The sequence below is a fragment of the Gorilla gorilla genome, chromosome 10, assembly GCF_029281585.2.
Source record: "Gorilla gorilla gorilla isolate KB3781 chromosome 10, NHGRI_mGorGor1-v2.1_pri, whole genome shotgun sequence".
NCBI lineage: Eukaryota > Metazoa > Chordata > Mammalia > Primates > Hominidae > Gorilla > Gorilla gorilla.
Genome location: NC_073234.2, coordinates 26,653,512 through 26,679,164, shown reverse-complemented (window position 1 = coordinate 26,679,164; position 25,653 = coordinate 26,653,512). Strand labels below are relative to the sequence as shown.

Here is a 25,653-nt window from a genome sequence, read left to right as displayed (position 1 = left end):
GTATCAGCTTACCGACTTGGTACATCATCAGGAAAATACGAGGGTGATATACATGGCTCTGTATTTCTTTTGAGATAAGCTGTGACTGTACTTCTCTATGAACTGCTAGGAAGTGTAACTGAAAGGTGAAGAATACACTCTGACATTGAGATAACAGTAGTGAGCTGAGGCTACAGACACTTGACCTTAGGCTGATGACCAATGCCTTCTACAGCCCCAACCACTCAGGATGGTACACCAGCTCTGGGGCCAGGACACAGGCGACATCTTCATGCAGAATATGAAAGCTGTGTAAGCGGTGTACAATTTATCCTTTCTTAGACAACTCTCTGATCAGACTCCCTCTTGGATTTCTAGAATGTTAATTCCATTGTGATTAGAGGATCAAATTTAGTCAATTTAAAAGGGCATACACAAATTTTGCCAATGCTAATATGCCACCCAAGAAAAATGCATGTAGCATGGATTAAGGAAATCCATACAGGATCTACATTGACAGGGTTTTGTAATGAGGAAAAAAAGGAATTAATTCCCCTGAGTATCTTTATATAAATGCAAGGGGTAAAGCAGAATACTAGAAGACATTTTAAAAGTGATTATGATTTCAAACAAACATGTTTACTCAGGAAAATATATTTTTTCTCACCTCAGCTGTTAAAGTCTCAGGAAAATTTAACCTTGAAAATATTCTAAGAGAAACTTGTTTTTCTTCTCTGAATCTCATTTCCTTTCACTTTCTTGTAAAGAAATGAATGAATGAAGACCAAGTAACCAGTGAAGCACAGTAGGCAAGAACTCAGATCTGAGAGCTGACTGCCTTCCATTCCACTCACTACCTTTACATGAACCTAGGCACGCACCTAAGTCACCTCATCTACAAAATTAAGATAATAATAATCATCACACCTCCCTAATATGATAGTTCTGAAGATTGAATATCATACAGTAAATGCTGAAGAAATGTTTTCTATTATAATCAGCCTTTGCTAGGATAAATGGAAAGAATATAAATACGCTCAAATAATTGTGAAATATATATTTAGAGAGCATCGACATCAAATAAAAATATAAAGATGACCATCACATAATATATATTATGTTATCATATAATATATAATATAGTATAAAGATGACAATTACATCAGTGTAACCGAAGCTTTTAGACAATTCAAAGCAAATCTGAATTCTCACACACAACTGTATTATCAGAATGGCTGGTTTATGAAATGAGCACAGTAAGTTGAGGAAGATTCTGCTTTCTGTTCCGTTCACAGAACTTCCCAGTCTTCAAAAAGAGAGAGATGTGTGGGTGCGAGAGAGCTGAGGCATGAAATTTGGATCTTATTACAAGTGCAGAAGAGCATTTGAAGCACAAAAGTGTTATGATCTAATTCCTACTTTTCAATGATCACCCTAACTGATGTGAGGGGAATGGATATGGGATGTGCTGGGGTAGGAATGTTACCAAGAGCAGCTGAGGATATTAAAGCTCTTCAGGAGAGAGCATCGTGGCCTGAACTATCACCTTCTAGTAAAGATTATGCAAGTGGTTGTATTTGGGATGAGTGTTGAAAGTGGAGGCAACTCGATTTGCTAAAGGGCAGTGCCTGAAGGGAGTGAGGATTTTTGAACCACTGAACACCTGTTAGTGACTTAGAAAAGGTTGGGAGTTGTTATGAGAGCTGAATTGTGTTTCCTAAAATTTCACATGTTGAAGACTGTTCCTTCAGGGTCTCAGAATATGAACATGGATATTAGAAAGCAAGTGGAGTGCTGAGGGCTGCCACTCACCTCTAGATGCCCAATCTCCTGATGCAGTCCTGCTCCTCTCTTCCACCCACCCTCACTCACAGACAGTGTCCCTTTCCACATTTCCATCACTTCTGTTTTTGTTTTGTCTGGTTAGTGCATAGCTGATATTTATGCTTTCCTGATACACTTTACTCATTGCTGACATTCGAGAAAGTCAGGGAAAGGGCCTGAGATAAGGGACTTTTAGGGGCATTTCTGTTGTCTTCCTGTACTCTCCTGCCAAGGACAAATCTTTCTTGTATCAGGCCTGCAGCAACCTAAGTTGGTGACAATATCAGGCAATGTTGGCCTGGCCTCTCTGCTGCTCCTTGTTTCTGACATTCATTTGTTACCTGATGGTCTAACTTAAGACACCTAGGCAGGATTGGTCATCTCCAGTTCCTATGGAAAATAGTGTCTGGTGAGACCAGAGATAGAAATCTCAATAATATAATGGGACCTGCTGGCACAAGCAAGTACTCTCTGCCTAAGATAAAACTCATGAAGACTAGCTAGAACCAGTCCACTTTCCATAGAGCCAGAAATAATTTCCAATTAATAATATATTCCCCTTTCAAGTATGTCTATATTTTTGCCAGGGAAAATACCAATCTTCCTGGCTCCCTTGCAAGGGCAAAGTTATCTGTAGCAAAGCCTTTTGTATTAGGAAGTCTTCTTGTACTATTACCCCCAACTCTTCAGAAGGGCCAGACCAGACCCTCATCTGCACAGTCCAGGATCCACTCATCCACAATGGTCAAGAGGTCTGTCTTTAGGATTTACTGTCACATACCCTCTCTACCTCCATCATACCTCCCACCAAGCTGTCCTCAAATTAATACCAGCCACGCACAAAATGTGAACAATTACACAAGACACACAGAAGGTCTAAGTGGTAAATGGCAGCTGTTGATACTGACTAACCTGTATATTCCACGAACTGATGAGCAGGGATTTACCAGATATAACAGAAGAATCAGCAGCTAAAAGAAGTGCTAACAATGCAGGACTCTGAGAGGGCTTTTTGGAAACACAACATTTATTGTGAAATTACACAGACAAGAATAAAACAAAGGTGGTAAGAATTATAGCTTATTACTTAGAAGATTAAATAAAGGAAATCTTACCAAATTCCTGGGGGAAAAAGCCAGATATGTAAAGAAAATTACACAAAATGAGCTTGACTCAGAAAATAAAATATGAACAAAGAAGTACCAGGAAGAACGTCGGGGAGGAATGCATATCAGAATATTGTAGAAAAAATACTCTTTGTGGAAGAAGAATCTGAGAAAACAGGTAACACAAATACTGACTAAACCAAGAAAACCAATACAATGCAATTGAGGCTTTAATGAGGGTATCTGATTACCTTATTTGAATGTAGAATTGTAGCCACTTAATTATCAGAGGTAGGAATTCAATACAATTCTTAAATGAAGCAGAGGGTGAATTTTGTAGAATATTCTAGAGAAAGGGAAGAGCATGAAGGAAGTTTTGGCAACATGATATCGCATGGTTCCTGCAAGGAACTATATATTCAGTTTTCTCAGGTCTAGAAATTTCCTCGTGGTTTCTGCGTCCATTTTGCAATCATAACCCCTAAAGATACTTTAAAATACACAGTTTTGGCCTTCCTGTGTTGCACAACAACAAGCCTTTCCTGACTTGAGTGAGATCCACAGAAGCATGAACAATAGCTGTAGCCTGAGTAGGCTGTGAGGCAGCCTTCTGTCATCTGTGTGCCCAGGAGTGTGCTGTCCTCAAACATCGCCCAGATAGCAGAAACTATCTCTATTGCATCAAAAGTTAAGCTAAATGTGATACTGTCTGTACACACACATCACGAGAGATGGAAATAGGCTATAAAAACAGCCAGAGATATTGATCATCATCACCGCTGGCTGTAGCTTCACTGCCCATGCACACATACACAGAAATAAACAGCAAAGTGGAAAGTGGACAATAGTCTTACCAAAAATATTGAAACTCTAATGACGTCTGAAGTTCAATTATGACACGGTGCTGATTGCTTGGACACAGTTCCTTTAAAACCTTTGTTCAAGTCATAGTTGTACCTTTTAGAAATAAGGTACAAACAACATCCAACCCAACCTGTCCCTCTGGGCTAGAGTCCCAGACAGAAATAAGGGATACACCTGACCTGCAGTAAGGAAAGCAGAACCCAGTCTCTGGGGTGGTGAGGCCCATCCAGTGTGGAGCTCAAAGGTGCCACTGTTCTGCTCCTCTTTATAAAGGGAGCTGCCATGGTTCTCCCAGCACAGAGTTGGGAGTGACTCCAGAGCCTCCAGAAAGATGCTACTGATTCTGCTGTCGGTGGCCCTGCTGGCCCTGAGCTCAGCTCAGAGCTTAAATGAAGGTAAGACAGAAGGAGGAGAAGATGTGGTGACTCTGCTTGGGGCTTAGGAGGTGATAGTTGTAATTATGGGGAAGAGAGGAGAATGAAAACACAGATGGGGCTGCAGAGTTTTCATGCCTAGGATCAGGAGACCTGTTGTGCCCTCATTCCACACCAAGGGCTTCTAGTTTATTTAATGTACAATGAAAATCCAATAAAGAATTTGTACCAGGGGAATGAGAAGGTAAGATTTGCATTTATAGAGAGATAAAACTGTGCTGTGAAGGATGCAGTGGCGAATGCAAGGCAGATTCAGGAAAGTCCAGCTGTGAAGATCCTAAACTGATCTCAGTAAGTACACAGGGATGATGGTGGCCTTGCTCTACCTGGTGGATCAGCATTGATGATGGAGATAAACACACATTAGAGATACTGCAGAGACAGAACTGGATAAAACACTTGCCTATGTCTAACTACAGATATAGAAATATCAGATTCAATCATTGTGATTTTTCTTTCCCCTACACACAGTATTTCAATGTGCTGGGAGTGGTATAGGTAAGATTGTATTGAAACGATTACTTCTGGTTACCGAAATTGAGAAAGCTTGTGAATATAAGCAATGTATTTATAGGAGATGGAGGGCATAAGAATACCAAAATATCACATTGAAGTACCTGGCATGTGTAAACTAAATTAGCATTAAGTCTTGAAGGATGCTAGGGAAGAAAAAAAGGGGCTCTTCTATATTGAGTTCATGGCTGTTGCTCTGTGTGGTAACAACCCTGCCTCCCCTTACACCTTCCTCCCCTTCCAGCAGCTTCACAGATGGTAGCTGACAAGCTAACCCAGGGGATGCATGGGGTGTGGTGAGAAGTCCCCTTTCCCTGTAGAACACCTGTGAATCTTGCAAGATTCGAGATGTAACCTTTCCCATCATCCTGTGCTTCTCTTCTAGATGTCAGCCAGGAAGAATCTCCCTCCGTAATATCAGGTAAATCCCAATTCATTCTCAATCTGTTTTAACTATCTTTTTCTGCTTATGAATGGATCAGTTCTCCAGTGTCTTCTCACCAACATTTTCCTTTCAGGAACTGATTAATGTTAGTCTCCCTAATAATGCAGGCAATCTTCATGCAACCTTGATTTGGGGGACCATGAGCAGGGCCACCAAATTGAATGGCAGAGATGCTTGGCTTAGATGAAAACGGGAGTGGGTTGACTTCCCTCTTGCCAGGAGTGCCTGCTGGGAGATGACAGACAAATGGCCAGTGTCCTTATTCTGACTCCTCCTTAGACTCAGAGCCCCTCAACTGCTTCCTTTTCCCCCAGCGTTCCACTCCAGAGTTCTAGAGCTTCACTGAAAATGCAAAGAAATTAGTATCTGGGTCTCATTTTTGTGCATTTCCCCATTTAGCTGCGTTACTGTAAAAATTTGTGGCAACTATTCAGTAAATGCCCTGTGTCTCCCACCTCGTCCAGGAAAGCCAGAAGGACCACCCCCACAAGGAGGCAACCAGTCCCAAGGTCCCCCACCTCGTCCAGGAAAGCCAGAAGGACCACCCCCACAAGGAGGCAACCAGTCCCACGGTCCCCCACCTCGTCCAGGAAAGCCAGAAGGACAAACCCCACAAGGAGGAAACCAGTCCCAAGGTCTCCCACCTCATCCAGGAAAGCCAGAAGGACCACCCCCACAAGGAGGAAACCGGTCCCAGGGTCCCCCACCTCGTCCAGGAAAGCCAGAAGGACAATCCCCACAAGGAGGAAACCAGTCCCAAGGTCCCCCATCTCGTCAAGGAAAGCCAGAAGGATAAACCCCACAAGAAGGAAACCAGTCCCAAGGTCCCCCACCTCATCCAGGAAAGCCAGAAGGACCACCCCCACAAGGAGGCAACCAGTCCCAAGGTCCCCCACCTCGTCCAGGAAAGCCAGAAGGACCACCCCCACAAGGAGGCAACCAGTCCCAAGGTCCCCCACCTCATCCAGGAAAGCCAGAAGGACCACCCCCACAAGGAGGCAACAAACCTCAAGGTCCCCCACCTCGTCCAGGAAAGCCACAAGGACCACCCCCACAAGAAGGTAATAAACCTCAACGTCCCCCTCCTCCAGGAAGGCCACAAGGACCACCCCCACCAGGAGGCAATCCCCAGAAGCCTCTGCCACCTCCCGCTGGAAAGCCCCAGGGACCACCTCCACCTCCTCAAGGGGGCAGACCACACAGACCTCCCCAGGGACAGCCTCCCCAGTAATCAAGGTTCAATGACAGGTATGATTCCAGTTTATTCTTCACCAAGTGTTCTAAGTGTTACAGTTCTCCGACTTTATTGTGCCAATGAATCAACTAAAAACCCATTGACATTGTATTGCCCTAGAACACATTTCTAAAGATTTGTATTCAGGTACTCTGGAATAGGGTAAGAAGACCCTGTATTTCTAACAAACTCTTTAAGGAATTCTGATGTTGAGAAACAACATACCATACAATCTGTCTTAAATTGTGTTGGCAATGAGGAAGTAGTACCATGTCAATTCTTGGTGCTCTGCTTTCTGTCCACAAACTCAGAGATATTGCATTTAAATTTTTCACCTGAGCACTGTTTGCTCATCCCTGCCTCACGCCAGCCTCTCGAGTCCAGTATTCCTGCCAAATGGTCCCTGATCTTTCAGCAGCTAAATGGTGTCTCATTTTTTAGATATTTAGTTTTCAGTAAGTACATGATTAAGCTAACAAAAGATATCTAATGGAATGGAAAAATATGAAGCTAATTTTAAAGGCATAGCTCATCCTACCCACCTTCCTTCCTTCAAAAAGCTACCACTGTTGACTTTATGGGATCTTCTCTTTGAAATATTTATGTGTGCATAGACATACAGCATTCTTTTACCCTACCACTAATACCATAACTTATATGCAGGTATATATGGTAGTCATTTAAAAATACACTTCTTGAAAATTTCCACATCAGTTTATGAAGCTAAATACATCTCTTCAGTGGTTTTCTGTTTGCTTTTACAATTTTATGCTACTCCATTGTGTGGCTGCACCATGATTTCTTTAATCAATCCCTGTCACTGGACACTGAGGGTGGTTTCATTTTATCACTATTATAAAATAGGTTCTGATTATCATATGTGTAAATATATCCCTGAACAAATTCAACAGCAGTGAGTCATAACAACCTAAGGATGATCTTTTCATCTTCTAAGCAACAATTTGGAGCACATTGTGTGCAAGGGCATCAAAAGAGTGAACACAGAAAAAATTAGGAAAGAATCACAGGAGGTTGAAGGGATTGGGGAGAGAGGATGGGCTCTCACGTACTCTACTGCAGTAACACCGGTGAGGAATTAGACATTTCCTGCCATGTCAAGTCTGATCTATGAACTTCCTCGTTTGTTTGTTTCAGGAAGTGAATAAGAAGATGACAGTGATTCAAATGATTCAAATGCCATGACATTGGAAGAAGGTGGTCATAGCTCTACCTTTAATATACCAATAAAATAAACAGCTTACAATTTCTGATTGTGGTGTCTCTTTCTCAGTGTTTGTGAATGTGGAGTGTGAGGACCAAGAACACATTATAAGAACATCTAGGACCCCTTCTCTTTGATGCTTCCAGGGATATTCCCTCCTCTTTAATCCTAATTTAGCCAGCTGCCATGAAAAATGTTTTACTGTTTATCTCCTTCCCTGACTTCTATTTTTTTCTTTTTCTGAAATGGAGTCTTGCTCTATCACCTAGATTGGAGTGCAGTGGCATAATCTTGGCTCACTACAACCTGCATCTCCTGGATTCAAGCTATTCTCCTACCTCACCCTTCACAGTAGCTGGGATTACAGGATCCCACCATCATTGCTGGGTAATTTTTGTAATTTCATGTGAGATGGGGTTTCACTCTGTTGGCCAGACTAGGCTAGAACTTCTGACTTCAGGTCATCTGCTTGCCTCGGCCTCCAAATATGTTGGGAATACAGGAGTGAGCCAAAATGCCTGGCCCTTCTCTGGCTTCTACAGCACAAATTGAAATTTTAAAATTATTCTCAGATTGTTTACTGATATTCCAGTAATTTTAAGGACAAAAAACACAACAAATGGAAAATAAGTCACAGAAACTAAAAGAAATCCTTATAATTTCTAAGAAACTGAGTTTGGTTTCAAGGGAATGAATATGGGTCTGTGCTTCTTATCCCTAGAACCCTTTCTATCCCATTGACCCTATTTTAACAGTGATCACTTCTCTCCCTCCCAATGTTCCTCACCTTTCTTTAATGAAACCTGAATGGATTTCATCAAGGAGGCAGCATGACTTTTAGGAGCAAAGAATTGGGACACTCTCAGATTTTAGTTAAGACATAACTCTTTCTCGCTAGCTCTGAACTCTTAAAAAGCTACTTGGTCTCTCAGAGTGCCAATTTCCTTATCTACAATGAGAAGAATCACAACAACTACCTTAGAGTGTGGAGACTATTCAGATAACATACATACCAAAAACCTTGCAGAGATTGGCATGTCTGCTTCTCAAGCAAGGAAGGTTCAATATTAGAAAACTGCCCCTGTGCCCACCGATAGCCTCAGATAATTCACTATGAATTTCAGAAAAATCGGAATAGAAGGATCTTGCCATAATCACCACCAAGTTAAGCAACCCACATTCAGTTCAATCCCAGTTCTCTGGCTTCTCTCCTATTACTGTAGTTGAAGCCTCCCTACCCCTATCTCTTACCTCCCCTCATGACTCTGAACCACATTACCCAATCAAGGATTTTGCTTCTGCATGTGACCCTTTTGTCTCCTGATTCTTACATCTATGCTCTATGGGATTACTTCAATCAGCAAAAACCTGCTGAAACATCACCCACTTCTACAGAGGTTTTGCTAAGACTCTTAGTGCTTCTTTCCTACCATATTGTCTGCCATTTTTATTACAAAAGTTCTTGAAATGTATGTATATGATTATTTCCCCATCCCCTCTCTTCCACTTTTTTTAAAACACACATTAAAGATGCTTTTGTTCTTTCCACTCCAAGTCTGTCAAGGTCATCTACTGCCTCCATTCTACTCATTTCAGGCATCAATTCTCAGTCATCCATCTCCTGTGACCCCTCAGCAGTTTAACACCATTGATCCTACCCTTCTTTGGGGAACACTCTATCAGTCTTTCCAGGAATCTCCTGTTCTCTTCCCTGTTTTCTCCTACCTCTGTCTCTCCCCTCCTACAACTACAGAATTACTCCTCTTCCAACTCTATTTGCTCTTGGTAAATTAGTCTCTAATTAATTAAGGAAACTAGGATTTATTCTAGACTCTTTTCCTCTTACATCACATTACATCTAGTCAAATCAACTATGTTATCATTGTGAAGTTCAAGCTTCAAAATAATTTCTGACTGCAGCCAGTTTCATCACTTTCATATCTATCAGCCCATCTAAGCAAGCCTCATCTGCAGTTTACACCAAATAGTTCTATTTATTTCCCAACAATCAATTACCCACCTTGGCCATTTAAAAATTATATTACTTTTCTATGTTTTCCAGTTGATGGCCACCACTTTTACTCTCTAAGAACAAGATGCTAATTTTCAACTATGCTAAAGTACTATGTATTGAGCCCTAACTATCTCTGGAATTGGTGGCTGCTCTATACCTAATTCATTCTGCTATGGCCACACTGGTCATTGCCTCTTCTTTTTAATGGTGAGGATGGGGGAGCAGTATGACTAGAGTTTCTGTTAATTTTTAAAAAAATTTTATTTGCACAAATGTTATGTATTACAAGTTCAGTTTTGTTACATAGATTACATAGTGCATAAGTCACAGCATTAGGGTATTCATTATTCAAATAACAAACACTGTATTTATTAATTAATATCCCAGTATTCAACCCCTCTGCCTTCCACTTCCAAGTCTTCATTGTGTATTATTTCACTCTCTTCATCTGTGCATACACATTCTTTAGCATCCACTTATGAGTGAGAACGTGTTATATTTCATTTCCTCTATCTAGCCTGTTTTGCTTAAGAAAATGACCCCCAGTTCCATCCATATTGCCACAATATATGTGATTTCATTCTCTCTTTATGAGTGAGTGGTATGGCATTGGGTATATATAATTACATTTTTAACCCAATCATTCATTAATGGACACTTTGGTTGATTCAATATCTTTGTTCCTGTGAATGTTGCTACAATAAACATACAGATAAAGGTATGTATTTGTTACACTGACTACTTTTCCTTTGGGAAGATACCCAGAAGTAGGATTGCTCAATGGAAATGTAGTTCTAGTTTTAGTTCTTTGAGAAATCACAGTTCTCCATAGAAGCTGTACTAATTTACATTCCCACCAAGGGTGTATAAGAGTTCTTCTTTCTCCATATCCTTGCCAACATCTCTTCAGTTTTCGCCCTTTTAATCATAGTCATTCTGACTGAGGTAAGATGATATCTCATTAGTTTTCTTTTCTTTTCTTTTCTTTTTTATTATACTTTAAGTTCTGGGATACATGTGCAGAAGGTGCAGGTTTGTTACATAGGTATACATGTGCCATGGTGGTTTGCTTCATCCATCAACCTATCATCTAGGTTTTAAGCCCCGTGTGCATTAGGTATTTCCCCAATGCTATCCTTCCCCATGCCTCCTGCCCCCGAAAGGCCCCGGTGTGTGATGTTCCCCTCCCTGTGTCCCTGTGTTCTCATTGTTCAACTCTCACTTATGAGTGAGAACATGTGGTGTTTGGTTTTCTGTTCCTGTGTTAGTTTGCTGAGAATGATGGTTTCCAGCTTCATCCAAGTCCCTGCAAAGAACATGACCTCATCCTTTTTTATGGTTACATAGTATTCCATGGTGTATATGTGCCACATTTTTTTTATCCAGTCTATCATTGATGGGCATTTGGGTTGGTTCCAAGTCTTTGGTCTTGTAAATAGCATGGCAATAAATATAAGTGTGCATGTGTCTTTATAGTAGAGAGATTTATAATCGTTTAGGTATATACCCAGTAATGGGATTGCTGGGTCAAATAATATTTCTGATTCTAGATCCTTGAGGAATTGCCACACCGTCTTCCACAATGGTTGAACTAATTTACACTCCCACCAGCAGTGTAAAACTGTTCCTATTTCTCCACATTCTCTCCAGCATCTGTTGTTTTCTGACTTTCTTTTTTTTTTTTTTTTTTTTTTTGGAGACAGAGTCTGGCTCTGTCACCAGACTGGAGTGCAGTGGCCTGATCTCAGTTCACTGCATCCTCCGCCTCCTGGGTTCAAGTGATTCTCCTGCCTCAGCCTCCTGAGTAGGTGGGATTACAGGTGCATGCCACCATGCCTGGCTAATTTTTGAATTTTTTCTTTTTTCTAGACAGAGTTTTGTTCTTTTTTGACCAGGCTGGAGTGTAATGGCGTGATCTTGGCTCACTGCAACCTCTGCCTCCCGGGTTCCAGCGATACTCAGCCTCCTGAGTAGCTGCAATTACAGACATGCACCACCATGCCTGGCTAGTTTTGTATTTTTAGTAGAGACAGGGTTTCACCATGTGGGTCAGGCTGGTCTCAAACTCTTAACTTCACCTAACTCCACCCACCTTGGCCTACCAAAATGCTGGGACTACAGGCATGATCCACTGTACCCAGCCTGTTTCCTGACTGTTTAATAATCACCATTCTAACTAGTATGAGATGGTGTCTCATTGTGGTTTTGATTTGCATTTCTGTAATGATCGGTGATGATGAGCTCTTTTTCATGTTTGTTGGCCACATAAATGTCTTCTTTTGAGACATGTCTGTTCATATCCTTCACCCACTTTTTGACATGGTTGTTTGTCATTTTCTTGTAAATTTGTTTAAGTTCCTTGTAGATTCCAGAAATTAGACTTTGTCAGATGGATAGATTGCAAAATTTTTCTCCCATTCTGTTGGTTCCCTGTTCACTGTAATGATAGGGTCTTTTACTATACAGAAGCTCTTTAGTTAATTAGATCCCCTTTGTCAATTTTGGCTTTTCTTGCAATTGCTTTTGGTGTTTTAGTCATGAAGTTTTTGTCCATGCCCATGTCCTGAATGGTATTGTCTAGGTGTTCTTCCAGGGTTTTTATGGTTTTTGGTCTGACATTTAAGTCTTTAATCCATCTTGAGTTAATTTTTGTATAAGGTGTAAGGAAGGGGTCCAGTTTCAGTTTTCTGCATATGGCTAGTCAGTTTTCCATACACCATTTATTAAACAGGGAATCCATTCCCCACTGCTAGCTTTTGTCAGGTTTGTCAAAGAGCAGATGGTTGTAGATGTGTGGCGTGATTTCTGAGGCCTCTGTTCTGTTCCATTGGTCTATATATCTGTTTTGGTAACAGTACCATGCTGTTTTGGTTACTATAGCCTTGTAGTATAGTTGAAATCAGGTAGCATGATGCCTCCAGCTTTGTTCTTTTTGCTTAGTATTGTCTTGGCTAAATGGGCTCTTTTTGGTTCCATATGAAAATTTAAAGTAGTTTTTTCTAACTCTCTGAAGAAAGTCAATGGTAGTTTGATGGGAATAGTGTTGAATCTATAAATTACTTTGGGCAGTATGGCCATTTTCACGATATTGATTCTTTCTATCCATGAGCATGGAATGTTTTTCCATTTGTTTCTGTCCTCTCTTACTTCCTAGAGTAGTGTTTTGTAGTTCTCCTTGTAGAGGTCCTTCACGTCCCTTGTAACTTGTATTCCTAGGTATTTTATTTTTTGTACCAACTGTGAATGGGAGTTCCCTCATGATTTGGCTCTCTGCTTGTCTGTTATTGGTGTATAGAAATGCTTGTGACTTTTGCACATGGATTTTGTATCCTAGGATTTGCTGAAGTTGCTTATTAGCTTAAGGTGTTTTGGGGCTGAGACCATGGGGTTTTCTAAACATACAATCATGTCATCTGCAAACAGATTCAATTAGACTTCGTCTCTTTCTATTTGAATACCCTTATTTCTTTCTCTTGCCTAATTGCCTGGCCAGAACTTCCAATATTATGTTGAAGAGGAGTGGAGAGAAAGGGCATTCTTGTCTTGTGCCAGTTTTCAAAGAGAATGCTACCAGTTTTGCCCATTCTGTATGATATTTGCTATGTGTTTTTCATAAGTAATTCTTAATATTTTGAGATGTGTTCCATCAATACTTAGTTTATTGAGTATTTTTAGAATGAAGAGGTGTTGAATTTCATCAAAGGCCTTTTCTGCATCTATTGAGATAATCATTTGGTTTTTGTCATTTGTTCTGTTTATGTGATGGATTATGTTTAGTGATTTCTGTTTGTTGCACCAGCCTTGCATCCCAGGGATGAAGTTGACTTGATCATGGTGGATAAGCTTTTTGATGTGCTGCTGGATTCGGTTTGCCAGTATTTTATTGAGGATTTTTGCACTGATGTTCATCAGGGATATTGGCCTAAAATTTTGTTTTTTTGTTGTGTCTCTTCTAGGTTTTGGTATTAGAATGATGCTGGCCTCATAAAATGAGTTAGGAAGGAGTACCTCTTTTTCTATTGTTTGGAATAGTTTCAGAAGGAATGGTACCAGCAGCTCTTTGTACCTCTGGTATAACTCGGCTGTGAATCCATCTGGTCCTGGGCTTTTTTTTTTTGTTTGTATGTTATTAATTACCCCTTCAATTTCAGAACTTGCTATTGGTCTGTTCAGGGATTTGACTTCTTCCTGGCTTAGTCCTGGGAGGGTGAATGTGTCCAGGAATTTATCCATTTCTTCTAGATTTTCTAGTTTATTTGTGTAGAGGTGTTTATGGTATTCTCTGATGATAGTTTGTATTTCAGTGGGACAGTGGTAATATCCCCTTTGTCTTTTTTTGTGTCTATTTGATTCTTCTCTCTTTTCTTCTTTATTAGTCTGGCTAGTGCTCTATTTATTTTGTTAATCTTTTCAAAAAACCAGCTCCTGGATTCATTGATTTTTTGAAGAGTTTTTCGTGTCTCTATCTCCTTCAGTTCTGCTCTGATCTTAGTTATTTCTTGTCTTCTGCTAGCTTTTGAATTTGCTTGCTCTTGCTTCTCTAGCTCTTTTAATTGTGATATTAGGGTGTCAATTTTTTATCATTCCTGCTTTCTCTTGTGGGCATTTAGAGCTATAAATTTCCATCTAAACACGGTTTTAACTGTGTCCCAGAGATTCTGGTACATTGTGTCTTTGTTCTCATTGGTTTCAAATAACTTATTTATTTCTGCCTTAATTCCAGAACAGCTTGCTTAGTTTCCATGTAGTCATGTGTTTTTGAGTGAGTTTCCTAACCCTGAGTTCTAATTTGATTGCACTGTGGTCTGAGAGACTCTTTGTTATGATTTCCGTTCTTTTGCATTTGCTTAGGAGGTTTTACTTCCAGTTATGTGGTCAATTTTAGAATAAGTGTGATGATGTGCTGAGAAGAATATATACTCTGTTGATTATGGGTGGAGAGTCAGGTAGTTATCTGTTATGTCCACTTGGTCCAGAGCTGAGTTTAAGTCCTGAATATCCTTGTTAATTTTGTGTCTTTTATCTGTCTAATATTGACAGTGGGGTGTTAAAGTCTTCCACTATTATTGTGTGTGAGTTTAAGTCTCTTTGTAAGTCTCTACGAGCTTGCTTAATGCATCTGGGTGCTCCTGTATGGGGTGTGTATATATTTGATGGTTAGCTCTTCTTGTTGCATTGATCTTTTTACCATTATGCCCTTCTTTGTTTCTTTTGATCTTTGTTGGTTTAAAGTCTGTTTTATCAAGACTAGGATTGCAACTCCTGCTTTTTTTTGCTTTCCATTTGCTTTGTAAATATTCCTCCATCCCTTTATTTTGAGCCTATGTGCATCTTTGCACATGAGATGGGTCTCCTGAGTACAGCACACTGATGGGTCTTGACCCTTTATCCAATTTGCCAGTCTGTGTCTTTTAATTGGGGCATTTAGTCCATTTACATTTAAGGTTAATATTGTTATGTGTGAATTTGATTCTGTCATTATGATGCTAGCTGATTATTTTGCCCGTTAGCTGATGTGGTTTCTTCATTATGTCGGTGGTCTTTACAATTTGGTATGTTTTTGTAGTTGTTGGTACCAGTTTTTCCTTTTCATGTTTAGTGCTTCCTTCAGGAGCTCTTGTAAGGCAGGCCTGGTGGTGACAAAATCTTTCAGCATTTGCTTGTCTGTAAAGGATTTTATTTCTTCTTCCCTTATGAAGCTTAGTTTGGCTGGATATAAAATTCTGGGTTGAAAATTCTTCTCTTTAAGAATTTTGAACATTGGCCCCCACTCTCTTCTGGCTTACAGGGTTTCTGCAGAGAGATCCACTGTTAGTCTAATGGGCTTCCCTTTGTGGGTAACCCGACCTTTCTCTCTGGCTACCCTTAACATTTTTTCCTTCATTTCAGCCTTGGTGAATCTGATGATTATATGTTTTGGGGTTGCTCTTCTCGAGGAGTATCTTTGAGGTGTTCTCTGTATTTCTTGAATTTGAATGATGGCCTGTCTTGCTTGGTTGGGGAATTTCTCCTGGATAATATCCTGCAGAGTGTTTTCCAACTTGGTTCCATTCTCCCTGTCACTTTCAGGTACACCAATCAAATGTAGGTTTGGTCTTTTCACATAGTCCCATATTTCTTGGAGGCTTTTTCACTCCTTTTCTTTCTTTTTTCTCTAATCTTGTTTTCACATTTTATTTCTTTAGGTTGACCTTCAATCTCTGATATCCTTTCTTCTGCTTGTTCAATTCAGCTATTGGTACTTGCGTATGCTTCACAAAGTTCTTGCGCTGTGTTTTTCAGCTCCATCAGGTCATTTATGTTTTTCTCTAAACTAGCTATTCTAGTTAGCCATTAGTCTAACCTTTTTTCAAGGTTCTTAGCTTCCTAGCATTGGGTTAGAACATGCTCCTTTAGCTCAGATGAGTTTTTATTACCCACCTTCTGAAGCCTACTTCTGTCAATTTGTCAAAGTCATTCTCTGTCCAGTTTTGTTCCCTTGCTGTCAAGGAGTTATGATCATTTGGAGGAGAAGAGGCATTCTGGTTTTTGCAATTTTCAGGCTTTTTGCACTGGTTTCTCCCTATCTTCGTGGATTTATCTATGAAGATTTATCAAAGACCAAAGTCTTTGATGTTGGTGACTTTCGGATGGGGTTTTGGTGAGGATGACTTTTTTGTTGATGTTAATACTATTCCTTTCTGTTTGTTAGTTTTCCTTCTAACAGTTAGGTCCCTCTGCTGCAGGTCTGCTGGAGTTTGCTGGAGGTCCGCTCTAGACCCTACTTGTCTGAGTATCACCAGCAGAGGCTGCAAAACAGCAAAAATTGCTACCTGTTCTTTCCTCTAGAAGCTTTGTCCCAGAGGGACACCCAGCGGATGCCAGCCAGAACTCTCCTATATAAGGTGTCTGTTGACCCCTGCTGGGAGGTGTCACCCAGTCATGAGCCACAGGGGTCAGGGACCTACTTGAGAAGGCAGTCTGTCCTTCTGCAAAGCTCAAGCGCTGAGCTGGGAGATTGGCTGCTCTCTTCAGAGCTGGCAGGCAGGAACATTTAAGTCTGCTGAAGCTGTGCCCACAGCTGCCCCTTCCCCCAGGTACTCTGTCCCAGGGAGATGGGACTTTGATCTGTAAGCCCCCGAGTGGGTCTGCTGCCTTTCTTTCAGAGATGCGCTGCCCGGAGAGGAGGAATCTAGAGAGACAGTCTGGCTACAGTGGCTTTGCCAAGCTGCAGTGGGCTCCACCCAGTTCAAACTTCCCGGTGGCTTTATTTATGCTGTGAGGGGAAAACTGCCTACTGAAGCCTCAGTAATGGTGGGCACCCTTCCTCCCACCAAGCTGGAGTGTCCCAGGTGGACTTCAGACTGCTGTGCTGGCAGCGAGAATTTCAAGCCAGTAGATCTTAGCTTTCTGGGCTCTGTGGGAGTGGGAATCACTGAGCTAGACCACTTGGCTCCCTGGCTTCAACTCCCTTTCCAGGGGAGTGAACTGTTCTGTCTTGCTGGCATTCCAGGTGCCCTTGGGGTTAGAAAGGAAACTCCTGCAGCTAGCTTGGAGTCTGCCCAAATGGCCACCCAGTTTTGTGCTTGAAACCCAGGGCCCTGGTTGCATAGGCACTGGAGGGAATCTCCTGGTCTGCGGGTTGTGAAGACCATGGAAAAAGCATAGTATCTGGGCTGGAATATACCGTTCCTCATGGCATAGTCTGTCATGGCTTCCCTTTGCTAGGGGAGGGAGTTTCCCAACTCCTTGCACTTCCCGAGTGAGGCGACACCCTACCTTGCTTCTGCTTGTCCTCCATGGGCTGCACCCACTATCTAACCAGTCCCAGTGAGATGAGCTGGGTAGCTCAGTTGGAAATGCAGAAATCAACTGCCTTCTGCATTGATCTTGCTGGGAGCTGCAGACCAGAGCTGTTACTACATCATGACGCTTTTTTAAAGTGGAATCTTCAAGATCTTTCTTATCATTAAGATTTAATTAGATATAAGTTGATGGAGGTCTTTTTCATTTATTGTGTTGGGCACTCTGTATTTCAAGAGGCTCTCCTTTCCCAGGCCCTGCAGTTTAGAGGGGGCTCCACAAAAATACCAAAATCAAAGGCATTCTTCATTCTTTTTATTCTCATTAGTAAGTATTTTAAAAGTTCATAAATAAAACAGAAATTATAGGAGTGAGCAGGGGCTGAGCTATATGCTCTTCCAGGCCTGACAAGGCAGGTGAAGAATTTGAAAAGATAATAAATTTACCGTGTCTGCTATGTGGCACCCAAGAAAAAAAATGGATGCTTCTCTGTAAAGAGAGCCAACTGAATAGGACCAAGTAGTGCATTATCAAATGCTGGATAAGTACCTCCACACACACTACTAAAACAAATTGGAGAGAAGTAACATTACCTATCCTGTCTGTGGGAGGAAAACATGGGCATCCCAAAGATGCTCATATTCTAATGAGTATATTTTGTGTAAAGATGAAAAGAAAGACAGGACTGGAGAATCCTGTGTAAATGTGTTTATGATTTAGAAAGAAACTTATTTATTCAGGAAAAGAGTTTTTTATTACCTCACCTTTAAGATCTCAGGAGAAGTTTTACCTTACACATTTCCTATCACTTGTACCTGAGTTTATATTCTGGACCTGGTTTCTTCTGACTTTTTTGGAAGTAAATAAATATATAAGTAAATAGCAAGAAAGTAGTGGAGTACAGTAAGCAAGAACATAGGCTCTGAAGACTGACAGCCATCTATACCACTTATTACCATTCTAACAACTTTGGCATGTGCCTCAGTCAGCTCACCTATAAAACTGAGATAGCAGTAAACATTATTCTTACCTAATAAGCTGGTTCTGAAGATTAAATGACATACAGTAAATGCTTAAGAAATATTTTTATTATAATCAGTCATGGCTACAATGTGTTCATTGAATATGAATATGAATACCCTAAAATAATTGTGAAATATGTGTTTATAAGAGAAAACATAATAATAAACTATATGAACCAATATGGTAATTGTGTAGTCAGGATTTATAGAAAAATCTATGCAAATTTGAATTTTTTGAGACATTTTTGTTTCATTGCTAATTATATCAAAATAATGTTTAGTTGATTCAATGGGCACAAGGATTCCTCCAATTCCCATGAACTATTCCCAGACCACAGGACTCAATGCAATTCACTCAATCACATCACAAGTCCATCCACTCTCTTCATGTTCATCTCTCCTGGTAGACAACTCTCTTGTGTTGCAGACAAGCTAGTTCAAGATGAAGTTGAGGAAGATTCTGCTTTCTGTCCTACTCAAAGAATCTCCCACTTTTTAAGAAAGAGAAAGTCATGTGGGTATGAAGGAGCTGACATATGAAATTCAAATCTGATTACCAGTGTAATAAAAACCTGTGGTGGGTTTGAAGCACAAATGGCATATGATCTAATTTTCATCTGTAAAAGGTCACTCTGGCTATTGTGGGGAGAACTGATATGGAATGTAACAAGAATGTTATCAAGACCTGGTTAAGGTTCTTAACATCCTCCTTGAGAGAGAATCATGGCATGAACTACAGCCCTGTAGTAGGGAATGTGCAAGTGTTCATATTGCAAGGGATTTAGAGGTGAGCCCACTGGATTTGCTCGTGGACCAGGCTTCGGTGAGAGAAAGGCAGGCGTGATTCCAATATATTTGAACAAAAAAAAGAAACTGCTGTCATGGACTGAGAAGACACTGGGTAGTGTTATGGGCTGAATTCTGTTTCCCCTTATTTATAGGATGAAAGACTTCACTCCTAGTTTCTCAGAATATGACCATATTTGAAGGCAAGAACAGAAATGTGTGGATTAACTTAAAATGAGGCTGTTATGGGGGCACATAGCCCCATCTGCTAGGTGTCCTTATAAGAAGAAGACATTTGCATACACAGAGAGACACCAAATATCCACATGCACCAAGGCAGCTCCTTTTTTGAGGACATAGCAAGAAGGCAGATGTCTAGAGGCTAAGGAAACAGGCCTCAGAAACACTGAACCTGTTGATATCATGATCTCAACGAAACTGTGAAAAAATGAATTTCTGTTGTTTAAGACACTACTCTGTGGTAATTGCTTAGGTAAGTATAACAAAATATTTTGAGGGAGAGAGGTTTTAGGATGTTGAAATCAAGAACACGACTTGAGACATGTTAAGTTTGCTGCCATTTTAGATGGCAAGTGAATTACTTAGGGCTTTGACTCATCTCCAGGTGCCTGAGCTGCTGCTAGAGTATGGTTCTTGCTTTACCCACCCTATCTCTGTCTTTCAAATCTTTGGCAAACTCCATTCTGATTGTTTCCCATGAGTTTATAGCTGATATTTATTCTTTCCTGATACACCCATCTCTTTCACCCTTTGCAAGCATTGGAGAAGGTCAGGAAAATGCCTGAACAGATTGATATTTAAAAGCATCTCCTGCTGTCTTCCTGTATTCACCGGACAAGAAAAGCGAGGCACGTCTGCCCTGCATTCTCCTTTGTTCCTTCTCTCTGACCTTCCTTTCCTACTTGAAGGGCTACCATAAGCTATGTAGGCTGGACACATCTATCTGGAGATAGTATTTGTGGCTGGCAGAATCTTTTTTTCTTTGAACAGTTTAAATATATTATTTCATATCTCCTAGACTGTACAGTTTCTTCTGTGAAAATCACTCCTAATATGATGAGGCTTCCCTAATATATGTCTTGATGCTTTTATCTTACTCTTTTTAGAATTTTCTCTTTGGTTTTGATCTTGACATTTTGACTCTTATGTGCCTTGGAGAAGGCCTTTTGGGGTTGTGTCAATTTGAATATGTTTGAGGTCCTGTATTTGGGTGTCCCAGTCTCTTGCTAGATTTGACAAATTTTTTAGCTACTATTTTGTTTAAAAATTTTTTCCATGCTCTTACTCATTTCTTCTCCTTCTGGAATACTCAAAATCAAATGTCTGGTCGCTATATCATGTCTTAGGAAACATCAGCTAAATTGTGGATACCATTTTAAGGGACCAAAATTTTGGTTCATTTATCACAAGAAATTGAAAATTTCAGAAAGTCAGGAGGGAGATTGGTCAGAGAGTTGTATATCAAGAGATAAATTTGTATATATCACATGGATAGCTATTAGGTTTCTGCCTGAGAGCATCTCCAATGTCCTGGCCCCAGAGTTGGTGTTACTTTTTCAGTGGTTGGGGCTGTAGACAGAGGCAATATGAGTAGTGTAAAGTCAAGGGTTGTTAGCCTTAGTTTACCACTGTTTTAGCAATATCTGGGAGAAATACAATCACAAGTTTTTAAATATGTTATACAAAGCAACAGAAATCTTCCTCATATTGTTATAACATTATACAGATATCTTTAAAACAGGGATTATTTTCAAGTGATTAATGACAGACTTACTTTTCTTTTAAATGAACACATAGATTTTCTCTCAGAACAGGGTCTTCTCTTCTGCTTAAGGACATTGATAAGAAATTCTACCATACATTTCTTACCACAGTTGTTGATTTTTAGATGCACGTGTTTACATTTTTAACATCTTGGAATTTGCAATGTGTGGCAGATCATACCTCCCAAAAACGTCCAAAAGATCATCTCTCACCTCATGCTTTCTGATGACAATGGGACCTTGATATCTTCCCTGCAACTGGTGACGTCGGATTCCTCCCACTTGAACCTCAGTGGACCATTGTAACTGCTTTGACCAATAGAGTATGTAAGAAGTGATGCTTAGTAACTTTTGAATCTAGATCCTAAAAATGCCATATAATTCTAACCTGTTCTCTCAGGAACCTGTGCACATGTCGTGAGGAAGCCCATGCTGTGAGAGAGAGATCTAAAATCAGTTTGCAAACTAATTGGAAATTGAATTATCCCCAAACAACATTTAATGACCAAGTTTTAGTCATTGGTTGTATTGCTTCAGAATCATACAATAAATTTCCATACAGATATGGGTAAATAGCTAAAGATGTAACAACCATTCCATTATACCTAGAATAGTAATACCTGTTTTATATCATTTGCCCTTTTGTCCTTACAATAGCCCTTTGATAATTTCTTGCATTACGTTTACTCCTCAGATGAAGGAACAAAGCTCAATATGACTGACATTTTCTGTCATATAGCTGACAAGTGTTAATCTGCTTGGTTAAATTTATTACTGAGTAATTAATTTTTTGTAGCTTTGTAGAGGGAATTGCATATTTGATTTTTCTTTCATGCTATTTTATTGTTGTTATATGCTACTAATTTTTGCATATTGATAATTATCCTTCAATGTTAGTGAACTTGTTTTTTAGTTCTAAGTGTTTGTGGTGGAGTTTAGATTTTTCTTTTTTTATGTTAACAATAATTTTTTAACTCTTAAGTTCAGGGGTACAAGTGCACATTTGTTACATAGGTATACTTCTGATGGGGGTATGTTGCACAGATTATTTCCTCACCGAGGTGTTAAGCCTAGTAACATTAGTTATTTTTCTTGATCATCTTCCTCCTCCCACCCTGCACCCTCCCAAAGCCTCAGTGTGTGTTTCCAAAATATAAGAGTATGACACAAAAAAATTCTGTTTTCATGGATAGGAAGAATCAATATCATAAAAATGACCATATACCCCAATTAATTTACAGATGCTGGCAAGGATGCAGAAAAATCTGAACATGTTTACACTGTTGGTGGGAGTGTAAATTAGTTCAACCATTGTGGAAGACAGTGTGGCAATTCCTCAAGAATTTAGAACCAGAAATACCATTTGACACAGCAATCTCATTACTGGGTATATACCAAAGCAATTATAAATCATTCTACTGTAAAGACACATGAACACATATGTTTATTGTGGCACTATTTACAATAGCAAAGACTTGGAACCAACCCAAATGCCCATCAATGATAGATTGGATAAAGAAAATGTGGCACATATACACCATGGAATACTATGAAGCCATAAAAAAGAATGAGTTCATGTCCTTTGCAGGGACATAGATGAAGCTGGAAACCATTATCCTCAGCAAACTAACACAGGAACAGAAAACCAAACACCGCATATTCTCACTCACAAGTGGGACTTGAACAATGAGAACACAGGGACACAGGGAGGGGAACATCACACACCAGGGCCTATCAGGAGGTGGGGGGAAGGGGAGGGAGAGGCATTGTAACACGTCATTTAGGTTACAAGCCCAGCATGCATTAGGACAAATACCTAATGCATGCTGGGCTTGTAACCTAGATGACGTGTTGATGGGAGCAGCAAACCACCATGGCGTATGTGTACCTGTGTAACAAACCTGCGTGTTCAGCACATATATCACAGAACTTAAAGTAAAAAAAAAAAAAAAAAAGGAAATGTTGTCACCACAAAAAAAGGGTAAGTTGGAATATGATAGGTTAGCTTGATTGAATCTTTCTTAATGTATACAAATATTAAGACACCACATTGTGAAAAAAGTTGAATACATGATTGGCCCAAACAATATGGAATAACCAAGTTTTCTTTGGTGATTGGATTGGTATCTATATCATATTTTCAATTTCTGTACATGCATGGCTATGTAGCTAAAGATTTATTGATTGTCCCTTTCTACCTATTATAGCGATGTTTCTGATGCCTTTGCTCTTTTAGTCTTTACAATAGTGTTTGAGGATTTCTTGCATTTATGTTCGCTTTTCAGAGGAAAAAAAATCTTAATATCATTGACTGAGTTTCCCAAAGCCATAAGTTTATAGGTATCAGCATAGAAAATACAACAGAGAGAGAGCGAGAATATGAGAGAATGTCCTTATTCATTAGAACAGCTTAAAATTCCTAGGATCCAATAACAATAAATGGACAGGATTCAGTTGAAGAAGAATGATTAAACATTGATACAGAATATAAACTAAAATGTGTGTACATGTAAATTTCTGCATAGGAAAATGCAACATTCAAATAGAGCCAATTTTCCAGGTGTTCCTGTGTAAATTGATTGCACCACTGTCCTTTCTTCCCGTCTGGTTTCGGCAATGTTGACTGACAAACTCAGTTAATTTTCATCATTTCAGTTCTACAGTTTTGTCTACATTTATTTTATACTGTCGTCTCCTCTTTTGTTCTCCTTGTCCTTGGGTATTAATTTCCTTTTTGATTCTTTATTATAAGTTTACTGGGATATTGGGAAAGAGCAGAAATCAGTACATGTGTTCAATGAAGTGTGTGTTAACGCCCTTAGGATAAAGAAACAAATTCCTTATTATAATTTAAAACAGATACTACAAATTGTCCTATTGTTTATTTATTTTTCTTTGTAACTGTATTCAAATTACTTTACAACAAACTATTATTACCTGTATTCCTAATTTTAACAGGAGAATCTGCTGTCCTCTCTTCACTGGCTGCATTAAATACAACATGACTATGAGTTCATAATCAGACGGTTAGCTTTCACAAGATTACCGAGTAAACTCAACCTGTCTTTGCAACTCTAGAGACAATTTTAAGTGACAAATACTGTTTCATACTCTAGTAGGCCAATAAATATAGTTTTCTAGAGTAAAAGTACATAGTTTCAAGTCTATCACTTATTCATCTTTAGAACTGCCAAAACAAATCTCCCTGTATCATACAAAAGATTTTTTGTGCCTTTTAGTAAACAGACATAGACAGAAACACAAGTTTATGATAAGAAACAAAAAGAGTCTAAATGTATGTTATATTGACACTATTTTATAGCTATACTTAGTTTATACAGCAGTTGTCTTGATTGTCTAAAATGTGCCTTTTTACATTTTATTCAACAATTGAAGGCTTATTTAAATGAGCCTCCAAACAAGACTGACATGTTGCATTTGGTCGGATTTGATTGGTCTATGAAGGTAATGAAGCTTGAACTTTGGGGCCCTCTTCTGCATAGGCCCCTTCCAAGACCCTGTGTAGACTGAACAGAAGAAAAAGGTATTTAAAAGCTTTATGAACTAGGAATGGTCCTCTTTCTGCCTACTCCTTCACACAAGCCCTTTCCATCTTCCACTCACCCATGGGGTCATAAGATTTCAAGACTCTCAGTCCCCTAAACATACATTAATAGCCTGAGGACTACCTGAGATTTCTTCTGGAAAGAAGGCTTGGGAATACCTATAGGAGCAAATTTCTAAATAATCGGATTCTTACATCCACCAATAATGGCAAAGTATATTCCAGCACTTCTTTAAATGTACTGGGGATTGCAGACTGTAGATGGAAGAATCTAGAAATCATATTTTATTGGTGGTCAAAGGCCTACTGAAATGAGGTTGGTTTATGACTTCAAATTCTTGCTCTTCCACTAGTTTCTCCTTTGCAGAACATGCTCCCTCTGGAATGCTGCACTTCTTCAGGATTGGTAGGGTTCTCACTTCCCAGCATGGAGTGAATAGTCAATGTTAGCTGTGTCTTCCTTCATTTACAGCCAGTGAGGGAGTCAGAGAAAATCTCACATTTGACTACAAGAGCAAGGGGCAGCTTCATGGCCCAAATCCATTTGGGCATTTCTGCTTGTGTCCCGGCCACACCCATTTTCATACCATCCAGAGATGATGCTGACTGTGACAATTACCAACACAGGGAGGTTCTTTGATTTTTAAGAGAAAGTGTAATTTCCCTTGAGGCTTACCCTTTAAAGGAAGGCATTTATTCACTGATTTCTAGTACATGTTACTGCTGTTTATTCTGAAGAGCTCCTGACTAGCACACTAGGTATGGCCATAGATTTTTGTATTTTTTCTTTATTCCTGGTCTTTGGTTTTCCTTGGGAAGCATTCCAGGAGAGATTTAATAAGTTAAACTCTAAAATTCTGCTTGCATTTTGTATCTTTGTTTCCCAGGCATTATGTTGAGTTAGCTGAGTCCACATTTGGGCAGAAGAGAGAAAATGGTGCTAGCTCATGAGGACATGTCCCATTCACCTGCCACCCTTAGGAACTTCTGAGTATGACTGGACCAAGTGTTTTTACCAAATCCTTCTTGGGGAGTGAATTTACACTCCATTTCTATGTCAGGATATCAGCCCTGTAAAA

The 25,653-nt window shown here is 39.8% G+C and overlaps 2 protein-coding genes across 5 annotated transcripts in view; one reads left to right on the top strand and one right to left on the bottom strand.

The window, feature by feature from the left end:
• SMIM10L1 (small integral membrane protein 10 like 1) overlaps positions 1 to 25,653 on the bottom strand; it is a 251,598-nt gene that overhangs the window by 142,840 nt on the left and 83,105 nt on the right. The gene's annotated exons all lie outside the window — the stretch shown is intronic.
• Positions 3,916 to 6,408, top strand: LOC101140222 (basic salivary proline-rich protein 3). Its single transcript, XM_055358687.2, has 4 exons — positions 3,916 to 4,168; positions 5,106 to 5,141; positions 5,630 to 5,863; positions 5,990 to 6,408. Exons 1-4 carry the CDS (start codon positions 4,105 to 4,107, stop codon positions 6,394 to 6,396), a joined length of 741 nt encoding a protein of 246 aa, XP_055214662.1. The 5' UTR covers positions 3,916 to 4,104; the 3' UTR covers positions 6,397 to 6,408.